This window comes from Ambystoma mexicanum, chromosome 6q (assembly GCF_040938575.1).
Source record: "Ambystoma mexicanum isolate Mex_15411 chromosome 6q, UKY_AmexF1_1, whole genome shotgun sequence".
Classification (NCBI taxonomy): Eukaryota; Metazoa; Chordata; class Amphibia; order Caudata; family Ambystomatidae; genus Ambystoma; species Ambystoma mexicanum.
The window spans coordinates 445,340,874-445,353,375 of record NC_090937.1 but is presented as its reverse complement, the minus strand read 5'-3'; the positions used below and the strand labels follow the sequence as shown (position 1 = coordinate 445,353,375).

At 45.4% G+C, this 12,502-nt stretch overlaps 1 protein-coding gene across 1 annotated transcript in view; it reads left to right on the top strand.

Annotated features, from left to right (window-relative positions):
- The window catches only part of IFT74 (intraflagellar transport 74), a 1,698,810-nt gene that overhangs the window by 1,393,761 nt on the left and 292,547 nt on the right, over positions 1–12,502 (top strand). The window contains exon 16 of the mRNA XM_069630923.1: positions 9,707–9,833. Coding sequence (XP_069487024.1) covers positions 9,707–9,833 — 127 coding nt within the window. The remainder of the gene's footprint in view (positions 1–9,706; positions 9,834–12,502) is intronic.

The window sequence follows — 12,502 nt, the reverse complement described above, 5'->3', positions numbered from 1 at the left end:
TATCTCCGGCAATATCCCTCGAAGCATCACTTCCGCTTTGCACCTGAAAATAAGGACAGATCGCAGGTTAAGAAAAGCAAACAAAGAGAAGACTCTACTCTGGAACTTTTTAAACTGCATATTTACGGCATTTCGCCTTCCGAAACCAGTGAAGTAACTGGTCAAATACGCGCCCCTGCACCAGAAGCAGGATGGAGAGCTCATCCATTCAAACATTAAGGTGAGCCTTGATTGTGGATTTCGGAGGTGGTCAGAGAAGAGCAAAGGGGAGGTGGGAAGCAATCACAATACTCTGCAGTCAGTTAATCCCCTTTCTCCACCTACAGAAAGATTTTTCTATGGGCCAGACAAGCCAGATTTGGGGGTCCAGTTCAGTCGGTGTTTCGAATCCTGCGCATCACGCTTGAAGAGGTCACAGCAATCCAGACCAGGTCAGCGCCTCCGTGGGAGCCAGGTGAGCGTTACAGAACGCAAAGCCTTCCTACAAATCCCCATCCAGGCGCTATGGAAACTTCTGAGACTGATATGTTGGCCCAATTACTGGGGGAATTACGGGCCGAAGTATATGCCGCTGGCCCCACCTGAACGCTTTGCTAGGGACCCCAAATGGTTCGCAGTATTCATGAATCAATGTCGTTTGCACTTCCTATGCAGACCTGGGGCCTTCCCTAATGACCAGACCAAGGTAGCTTTTGTGTTGTCATACCTTAGCGGCGATGCTGCCGATTGGTCAGTACCACTGGTAACTGAAGATGACCCGATCCTCCGGGATTTCCAAGGATTTCAAGCAAGCATGGAGAGATTATTTGGTCGACATTCTCCGGGACAAGCTCTGGATGATGAACTTCTATCCTTGCGACAGGGTAACCAAGACTTCCTCTCCTACATAGCAACCTTTAACAGACTAATCGTGGAAACTGGGTGGCCAGAGGATAAAAGAATCACATTATTCTATCAGGGTCTACGCGAAGAACTTAAAGATGTCTTGGCCCAAGTTGTAAATCCGCCCCAAGAATGCACAGAATATATAGACTTAGTGGTCCAATTGGATCACAGGCTCCAAAACCGAAAAGCGGATCGGTCCAAGTTTGAAACCCGGGTGTTGGTCAAGACCCACGTCACTCCCAAGGGTGCTGATGTCTCCGAGCCTATGCAAATTGTAGGTGTTAGAGGACCTTTAACCCAAAAGGAACGTGAAAGGAGGCGGCAGTTAAAATTATGTCTTTACTGTGGGAACTCTGGACACTTTCTACGAGATTGCCCGGCAAAACTGCCGAAGAAGGTGGTAGGAGCTGCTGATAAAAACCATGAAGACTCTGTTTCCGGAAACGACTCTGCCCGACAAGCGTAGGGGTCCGCTTGCCGAGCTTGAAAACTAACTCTCAGACCTCGCATTTCATTGTGCCAATGGTTCTCGTAGATCCGGAACAGCCTAAGCGGTTGCATGCAATAAAGGCATACATCGATAGTGGGGCTATAGGAAACTATGTGGATCGTGAATTGGTCTCTAGGATTAACCTCCCTCTGCGTCCAAAAACCAGCAAAGATGTCATCACCACAGTCGATGGAGCTGAAATTGCCTCAGGACCGGTAACACATTCCACTACTGAGGTGACTCTTATTGGTCCGGACGGCCATCGGGAGGCAGTTGTGTTTGACGTAATCAAGGCCCCACAGTTTCAGGTTATTCTTGAAATTCCTTGGTTAGAGACACATAATCCTCGAATTGATTGGCGAGCAAAGAGAATAACCTTCCCGGATTGTGCACAAACCTGCTACCCAGAAAATCTGAAGATTAGTCTAGCATCTGTAACCTCTGTCTCCATGCAACTACCCCCGGAATACCAAGACTTTCAAGACGTCTTCCAAAAGGAACAGGCCAACAGGTTACCCCCCCACAGATCGTACGATTGCCAAATCGATCTGGTGCCCGGTGCACAACCCCCTTGTAGCAGGATTTATGCCCTTACTGAACCTGAGAACCGGCATTTGAGACAATATTTAGATCAATACCTAGCCAATGGTTTCATTCGCCCGTCAAAGTCCCCGGCATCCTCGGCTTTGTTCTTCGTGCCCAAAAAAGAAGGCGACCTTAGAACTTGTATCGACTATCGCGCATTGAACCAGATAACGGTTAAAAACCGTTACCCTCTGCCTTTGATCCCTGAACTCCTTGACCAGGTGAAGGACGCTTGCGTATACACCAAGTTAGATCTCCGGGGGGCTTATCATCTGGTGCGAGTAAAAGAAGGCGACGAATGGAAAACGGCCTTCCGTACAAAATATGGTTTATTCGAATACCAGGTGATGCCTTTTGGGTTTTGCAACGCGCCTGCTGCCTTCCAATTCTTCATGAATGATGTCCTTCGGGAACTTATCGATGTTTGTGTTGTCGTATATATCGATGACATTCTTGTGTACTCCTCTTCGGAATCTGATCACAGAAAGCATGTCCGGGCCGTCCTTGAGAAATTGCGTTTTCCATACCACCGAGGTGGAGTTTCTTGGATTCATCTTGACACCTAATGGGGTCCGAATGGACTCACGGATAGTGGAGGCCATCCTCAAATGGCCATCTCCTAGCTCGGTAAAAGGGGTCCAAAGCATGCTTGGTTTTGCCAATTTTTATCGCAGATTTATTCCGGAATTTTCACGTGTAGTACAACCCATCACTGCACTTTTGCGGAAAAAGAAACGTTTTGAATGGACCAAGGAAGCCGAACAGGCCTTTCAGGAATTGAAAGCTAAATTCAATTCTGCACCTATTTTGAAGCACCCGCGTCCCGATCTACCATACATAGTCGAAACTGACGCGTCCAGTTTAGCCATGGGAGCTGTCCTGTCTCAGAGAGACCCTGAAACCAACCAACTGCATCCTGTAGCATTTTGGTCCAGAAAGTTCTCACCGCCTGAGGTAAATTATGCAATTACCGATAAGGAATTATTAGCCATTAAGTCCGCCTTTAAGGCTTGGCGGGATTATCTTCTTGGCGCCAGGCACACCATCACGTGATCACTGATCACCGAAATGTACAATATTTAAAGACTGCCAAGGCTCAATCATCACGTCAGCTCCGATGGGCTTTGTTCTTTGCTGAGTTTGATTTCGTAATCACTTACCGTCCCGGCTGTAAGAATGGCAAAGCAGACGCACTATCTATAATAGGAATGGGAGAAATAGACACTAATTCAGAACCTGTGCCGATCATTCCCGAACAAAGAATTTTGGGATTAACCTCCTTACAAACGTTTGAAGACATTCAAGCACGAGTGAAACAACTCCTGGACTCTACCGCCTTGCAGGATTGGATCCAAAGGGGGTCTTACTTTTCGGTCAACGATGGCCTACCTTACTTCCAAGGACGCTTATTTCTGCCAGAAAAGGAATTACAAGAACTGGTTATTTCCCGTCATCATGATACCCTGATGGAAGGACATCCTGGCATTGCCAAAACTGAGGAAAAAATTAAACGACAATTCTGGTGGCCTTCCTGGCGAAAGGATATTAAATCTTTCGTGATGTCCTGTGGAGTTTGCGCCCAAAACAAAGGCCAAAAGACAAAACCCGCCGGTCTTCTTCAGCCTTTAGATATTCCACCAGCACGTTGGCACACCTTGTCACTAGATTTTATCACGGACCTGCCCCCTTGTAATGGATACAATACTATTCTGGTTGTGGTGGATCTATTTTCTGAAATGGCTCATTTTATTCCGTTGAAAGGATTACCTTCAGCTTCTGTCCTTGATAAGGAATTCCTCGAAAATATCATCCGCTTGCATGGATTCCCGTCCATATTAGTCTCCGACCGGGGAAGCCAGTTTATTTCACATTTTTGGAAAAGGTGTTGTCAACTGGCACAAATCGACGTAAGACTCTCAACCAGCCATCACCCACAGACCGATGGTCAGACGGAGAGAACGAACCAGACCCTTGAACAATACCTACGGTGTATGTTGCACCAATCGGAGGGTAATTGGAAGGATTTGTTATGGGTGGCCGAATATGCATACAATAACTCGGTGCACTCTGGAACTGGACAAAGCCGCTTTTACACCCTATATGGACATCACCCTCGTACTTCAGACCTGGACTCTCCTCTGAGCCTTGAAATGCCCGCAGTAGACCATTTGCATTCCACTATAACTCAAGCATTCAAGAATGCAACTGCCCATTTGCAACAAGCGAAAGAGAAATACAAGAAAAATGCAGATCTGCATTGGAAGGAGGCGCCTACATACCAAATAGGAGACCAAGTATGGTTGGCTACCAAACATTTATTGCTCAAGGGACCTCGAACTTTTAATCCAAGGTATTTGGGCCCTTATTCGATCAAAGCTATCATTAATCCAGTGGCAGTCAAGCTCGATCTGCCAGCTAACATGCGGATTCATCCCGTTTTTCATGTGTCACTTTTGAAACCAGTGCAACCAGGAACCAGATTAATAAAACCACCAGAACCAATTCAGATAGATGGGGAGCCTGAATTCGAGGTGAAGAACATTTTGGATTCTAAAATTTCAAAATCAAAACTTTTCTATCTAATTGATTGGAAAAGGTATGGGTCTCAGGAAAGGTCTTGGGAACCCAGCGACCACGTACATGCACCTCGGCTGGTAAAAAAGTTCCATCGGGATTTCCCAAACAAACCGAAACCCCCAGAGGGAACGACCTTGGGAGGGGCCTTGGGGGGGAGTGCTGTCATGATGCCTACCCCCGGAGCACCAGGACAGGCCCAGCACCCCCGGGAGCAGGCATCATGCTCTTGGGTAAAAGCCCAGCGGCCCCTAATGGGGGCTCTTTGGACTTTGTCCTGGCGCCTTTGGCGCCAGCCTCATGTTGGACATCAGTCCTGGCGCCATAGGCGCCAGGCTCATAAAAGAGGGTGTTTGGTGCACTTACCTGACGCAGACCATGCTGCATGAAACCTCAAGCCAAATGAGGCTTAAGAGGGACTATTTTTTCAAAGGAACTATTTTACTTGGGTGGGGACCGTGGAAGAATACTTACCTGGAACTTCTTCCAAGGCTATTTAAACCACGCTCGGACTGCCACACGTGCTTCGTGTTGCTCTGCATCTAGCAGCTGAACGCTCACCGTGCCTGCTCCTGCATCTTGCCTCCAGCCACGCACGCCTCGATCCTGGGATACCTGAAAGGAAGGAAGGGAAGAGAAAAGGTGAAAACCAAGAACTTAATCTAACTTCCTACCTGTGTCCGGAACCATCACGCCAGCGATCTTGAAGATAGACATTCTTTAAAAGCATCGCGCTACTTGTTGCAGTGCCGCGCATCACTCACCTGCCTCGTGGGCTCTTCACTATCCACCGCGACCTTCTGGGCATTCCGCCACAGCTCTGCACCTGTAGGGGAGAAGAAGAGACAAAAGGTGAGCAGGATGAACAAATGAGGAAAGCCTGATTTTTCCGTCACAAGACTTACCTGGCCATATTTGACGGAACCACTCCTCATTTCGGGTCGGCGCCACTTGGCCTGGTACCGCACCCCGGCTCCCTAAGGGGAAAAAAGAAAGACATTACTAGAGGGATTCAAAGACATTTAAAGGGATCATTTTATCACAAACTCACCTGAGTTCATCTCCGGCAATATCCCTCGAAGCATCACTTCCGCTCTGCACCTGAAAATAAGGACAGATCGCAGGTTAAGAAAAGCAAACAAAGAGAAGACTCTACTCTGGAACTTTTTAAACTGCATATTTACGGCATTTCGCCTTCCAAAACCTGTGAAGTAACTGGTCAAATACGCGCACCTGCACCAGAAGCAGGATGGAGAGCTCATCCATTCAAACATTAAGGTGAGCCTTGATTGGGGATTTCGGAGGTGGTCAGAGAAGAGCAAAGGGGAGGTGGGAAGCAATCACAATACTCTGCAGTCAGTTAATCCCCTTTCTCCACCTACAGAAAGATTTTTCTACGGGCCAGACAAGCCAGATTTGGGGGTCCAGTTCAGTCGGTGTTTCGAATCCTGCGCATCACGCTTGAAGAGGTCACAGCAATCCAGACTAGGTCAGCGCCTCCGTGGGAGCCAGGTGAGCGTTACACCGAATGAAGACAAAAGAGCCACATTTATCATGGTATTCTGCTCAAGGGGTGGAAAGTGGTCCCTTTTGAGAACTCCATCATTACCATGGCCACTCTCCTAATTGACCAAGAACAAGAAGTTCAGTTAGTAACCAAAAACCTGCTCCGGCAAAAGTATGAAGATCTTTATGATCTACTAGCTCAATTCCCAGAGGTCTTCTCCACAGAACCTGGTTGAGTACGTAATTATTTTCCCTATATCTGCACCCCACCAGGACAAATGGTAAACTTAAAACCTTACTGCATCTCAGAAGCCTGAAGAAAGATCATAGAAGAGGAACTTACATCCATGCTGGAGGCAGATGTAATTGAAGCATCTGAGAGTTCCTGGTCCTCCCCCATAGTCCTGGTAGTGAAACCGGACAAAGGTTGGAGGTTTTGTATTTACTTTAGAAAACTCACCTCCATCTCGAGTTTCAACTATTAACCTATGCCAAGGATAGACAAACTCATTGAAAAACTAGGGGCCACCAAATACATCTCTACCCTGGACTTAACTACAGGTTATTTGCATGCCCCCCTTAATCCAGATGACTGAGAGAAAACTGCCTTTTCTACTCCCCAGAGTCTCTTCCAATTTAAGGTCCTTCCCTTCTGGCTACATGGTCCCCCGACATCCTTCCAGAGGCTAATGGATAGAATACTCTGATTTTGCAGGGGCCTATTTAGATGACATTGTGATACATAGAAATGCCTGGCCCAAACATATGTACCACCTGTAGGAAATCACTTGTGCCTTAAGGAAAGCTGACCTACGTGCAAACCCAAAAAAGCGTAATCTGACTCAGTCTGTAGTGAAGTATTTAGGCTACATCATAAAGAATGGTTTGATTCAGCCCCAAATGGAATCGTTCAAGGCTGTACATACGTACATACAACTCCCATTCTTAACACCAAACGGGAACTTCAAGACTTCCTAGGATTTACCAGATATTACAGATTATTTATTCCCCATTCTTCCACCCTACCCGCCCCTCCCATGGATAAGTTAAAGAATGCACAACCTCAAAAACGTATCTGGGAAGAGACGGACCACCAATGCTTCGCTGGGCTAAAAAAAATACTGTGCCAGGAACTAGTACTAAAAATGCCTGATTTCAACATAGAATTTATACTCCAAACCAAAACTTCTAAAGTGGACCTGGGGGCAGCCCTTTCTCAGGGGCACGATGGATTTGAACACTCTGTCATATACACCAGTCTGAAGTTGTTTCCTCAAGAACAGACCTATTCCAATGTTGAATTGGAAGCCCTAGCAATCAAGTGGGACATAGTCAGTCTTTGTTACTACCTAACAGGGAGGACGTTTCAACTGATAACTGACCACTCACCCCTAACGTGGATACATTTGAGAAAGGATTCAAATGCCCAGGTTATTAGATGGTTTTTGAATTTCCAAACGTTTTGCTTTTCTGTTGAAAATCGCATAGGAAAAGAACAAAGAAATGTGGATTTTTGTAGACGTTTCACTCATATAACTGAAGGGGGGCACCGGCTTAATGGGACATGTATGTGACAAATCTGGAGCTTTTGTTCCTTCTTCTTTGGGCTAGCCACGCCCTTTGAGGCTAGGGAGGTGAGGCTGCTAAGCAAAAACCTCCCATGGGGTTTGGGAAAGCGGGACCTCATTGGGAGTGACTCCCCATCAGGGGACTAGGACTCCCATTCTGGTAAGGAACTCCCTACAACTGAGACATTGTCTGCATATATGGGAATACCAGAAGTGGATCTGCATGTCAGCTGTGCAACTCCAAATAAAAGGTATGTGAACAGTTGGCTCTAGACAATTCTGGCCTCTCAATGGGCTTGACAGCTAAACACACCCCTTTGGTACTTGGTAGCAAGAATAAAATTACATTCCCCCTGGAATGGAGAAGGTGAATCAATACACATAGGCGAGCCTCCGACATACCAACTTCATTGGGAGGTGGAACCACACTGCCGAGCAGAGGGTAGCATGGAGAAGGGTCTGGAGGGAGATCCAAAGACAAACTGGGAGAGAAGCATGAGAGAACGAGAAACGTGGTTGACGAGGCACATGGCTGTTTCAGAGTCAGCGAGGCCAAGCGCAGCCAGCCCTTAGCGAAGGCGTTACCATCTGGAGGATATGGTGGGCCTGCAGCCCAAGAAACAACTCTGAAACCAGTGAGAGAGGAACGTGTCACCAGCTCACACTATACAAAACCAGAGAGAGAGCTACATAGTGGCGAGCGAAGAAACACTCTTGCTGTTGTCCAGGAGAGGACGTCAAGAAACCAGAGAGAACGCCAGCATCATCGGGTCGAAGCCACATTGCTGGGACAGGACATGCTATGGAGAAGGTATTAGATTTGCTCACTGTGGAGGGGTCATGAAGACCAGACCGTGAGAACGATGGAAGATACAAAGTGTCAGATTCCTATGAGGGGCAACCAGGTCCACAGAAGGAGACGGACATACATAATGAGAGTGGTTATGGGAGCTCTAAAAACCAGAGTCTTGGAATCAGCCAAATGGCTCAAAACCACACAGAAGACCCAAGAGAAAGATACCCTAGGGTGGGATACACATACCCCTATGACTCAAGTGAGAGACTGGGAACAAGAGACTCAAGGGAACCAGGAGGGCCCTATAAAGCAAGTACAGAATCATCCAATGGGGAAACCCAAACCAAACAAGATTGCAATCTACTGCGGAGTGACCCACATAGTTGCTGGAGGGTTAAGGAAATATCCCTTCAACTGCGATCACTGAGAGAACTGACTTTTTGGAACTTGAGAGTTTGTGTTATATACCTTTTCTTTATTTGGAACTCTGACAAGATGGATACAAACTGATAAGGTCCAGAGACCTGTATCCTATTAAATAACTGTGTGAACTGAAACTAGGAGAGACCCTCAAAATCCTGGGAGACAGCAGGAGTAAAGAACACTGAAAGCAGCTTATATTGCATGCTTTCCCTGATAAGTTGTTTTTCTATGTTGTAAGGCCAGTTTAGAGTTAGGATTTGGACAGAGGACAAGGTTTATTATTTGGACAAATTTTGACAAGCACCCTTAGTTCAGTTTGTTAGGTAGGGAACTTCCCTATTAGCAATGCGGGTCAGTAAGGTGTTTTTCTGTTATCCAGTGATAGTCACCTGGGAAAAGGTTGCCAGTGGGAGACATTTCCCCCAAATTTGCACTCCCATGAAAATCAAGCATGTTCCCCAAAAACGCTTGGACTGGAGTTAGAATAGAACATTGTACCTGTCTTAGAATATGAGGGGGAAGGCTTTTAGGGGGGCAGGGAAAAAAGTCGCCTGCCTGGGGACATTTACACATGGAACTGTTTTTCTTTAATTTAAATATAACTTCTGTAGTAAAAATGGGTTGTCTGGTCTGAGTCTTTCTTCTGGTATGCCACAATACCTATTTGTTTATAAGCACGTGCTTATGAATTTCTATTACCTTTTTAGAAATGATTTGTGTACCCTAAGTGAATGCCTGGTGCAACATTAGTTATTATATGTGTTCCCAAGATGCCTGTCGCACCACTGGACACAAAATACATAATAGTGGCACTCTGCAGGAAGAACAACTGAGTTGTAATGTTTTGTGGAAGTAACTTTTCTTTTTTGTAATGTGCAGAATATGACTCGTATGAAGCAAATTTCCAGTATCACTGCTCATGAACTGAAAATCATGCAAGAAGACCTCAATTTTAAAGAGACCGAAATGCATAAGTCCCAGAGTACTGCGAAAAACCTATCTACAGGTAGGAATTTTGAACATTAGATGTTTCTGTGCTACCTTTTGACTCATTTCATACTTAGGTACCCAACTGTGTTCACCATACCCTTGCAGGTAGACATGATGCACCTCTCTTTCCCACTACAATGACAAATTCTCCATTGAGCCAGGGAAGGTGACCAGTTTTGATTTCAGATGTTAGCAACAGGTAGGTACTGCCCTTAAGTACCTCTCACAAATGTGGCTCTTATATTGATTGGGTTACCTTGGGTCCGGGGCTTAATGATGTTTTGGGCTCCTTCTTCCATTAATGAAGGTGATCAGAGTATAGGTAGGGACGATCCTGACCAGCTGCCAACTTGCTAGCCTACCACAAGTCTTATAGGTGAGGCAAGGCAGAGTCCAGTAGGAAAACACAGTTTACAGGGGAAAAGCCAAAGACTAGAAAAACCCCAATCCAATGAAGAAGATTAATGTAGCAGAGGATCCTGGCAGAGTAGGGGATTCCATGAAGTAGCAAGGAAGTAACAGAACAGAATAACAAGGAGGGGAGAAGGACAAGAGGGAAATGAACTTACTAAGTGGGAAAACGGGAAACAAGACACCGTCTTCCTAGGCAGAAAGCAAGGGTTGCAATGCTTTGGTCGTCACCCAAACTAGACTAATGTAGCCAATCAATGAGGAGCAGATGCCTTCTTGGAAAATACTAGACCGCTAGTTGGAAGTCTCCAGACGACGTGACAGCACCAGCGTAGGATCTCCTCAGCATCCATTGTTGCCACAGCAACCTCTGGGTCGGTGTGACAGTATCTACTTTCTAAAGGATTCCTTCCACCCAGAGATTCCACATCTTAGACTGTCTCTCTCCAGAGCCAGCTGACTCCTGAAACTTTTTCAACCACCAGGGGTGCGCAGTGCAGATCAGTGTCCTCAATCCTGCTCCAGAGATACCTCTGAAGAATCACGACCTACGATGCAGGATCCAATACCCACTCAATCCTCTACTCCAGAGGATTTAGAGAAAAGTAGGCAGCAGAGGCTTGACATCTTTGCTAAGGACCTGACATCGGCAGCTTTGTCCCCAGCACTGTCCTCAGGCCTTATTTCGCTTATTGAGGCTTGCAAAGAAGCCTCTTTCAACCACACGCTGGCTGGCTTGATTCCAGCTCCAGCAAGGGACACTACTCCATCCGGGCACTGTGTGGCTCTGGCTTCAGGCATTGATTCCCCTGCTCTTCCTAACCCGAATCAAACAAGATTGAAATCTCATGTGGCGAGACCCACGTAGTTGGTAGAGGAGGGTTAAGGAAATAGCCCTAGATCTACGATCATTGAGAGCATTGACTTTTTTTGGAACTTGAACTTTTGTGTTATATACCTGAGGAAAACCTTTTCTTTATTTGGAACTCTGACAAAATGGATACAAACTGATAGTCCAGATACCTATATTCTATTAATTAGTTGTGTGAACTGAAATGGGAAAGATTCCTGGAAACCCTGGGAGATGGCAGAATTAAAGAACACTGAGAACAGCCTATTTTTCCTGCTTTCCCTTTTAAGTTGCGTGAGGGGTCAGAGGTTTTTCATAAGATGCCATTTTATTAACTTAAAAGGGTTTGACAAACGCCTCACTGTCCCTATCGTAAGGAGGAATTCCCTGCCTATCAAAGTAAACTAAAGGAAAACACTCTAATAAAAAGTAATCTCTCCCTCACACTTATACATACATCAAATTCATAAAGGTAATACATGGCAATTCACATATAACAGAAATAACAGTTATGTTCAACATAAACCTAATAACTGTATATCCTTGTAACCTGAGTTGGATTCCCTTCCCAGATTCGAAGCAGGATTTTCAATCAAAAGGTCAAATAGTAAAGTTCCAGTTTGTAACCAAGTTCTGATTATAAAGTTTTTCACTTGAACTTTAACCAACAGTTCAACTAGACGATAAGTCTTTATGTTTTCACTAATAGCAAAAGAGTTCAACACAACTTCTTCTTCTTCTTAGGTAACAAAATACTTCCACTTTTCATTTGTTTCAACAACCATCTTTTGTCAGCATGATTCCACAATTGTTCATGAAACACTTTAGTGGAACTTCAATGAATTCTTCCTTGTCCACTAACCTGCCAGGACTACCATTACAAAGGCCCTATCCTGGTATACTATCCTGCTAGGACAAAAAGCTCATAACACTTCTACAAGTACTTCTGTGGAAAAGTTTACTTCAAACAATTTGGTCAAGTCTTTTGACATTCAACAACATCAGTATTCACTACTTCTTCTGCAAAGACATGTTACACATTGGGGCTGTTTGTTCCACTCTTGTGATTGGCACATGCAATGCAGGTTATGCTCCTTTCCTCCTGAATGCGTTCTATTATGAGGGGTTCTTTCCCGCCACTCTTGTTTTCCCACTCTTACATCAAACAAATGCTAACAATCTCTCTCTGTCACACTTGCTCTTCTTTGGCTTAGACAATGCTTGTTGAGGTCCTTTTCAACTATTGCTTTTTTCTCCACTGTGGCAATACGGGTTTGAAATGATTCTTCTTTACATAAACTTAAGATCTGCAATATGCCCCACCGGCCTTGTCCACAGCTCCTTTCAACTGACCAGATAAACGGTGACATTCTCATTCCACTCTTGTCAGTTCCACATTCCACATATTAGATATACAACATTCC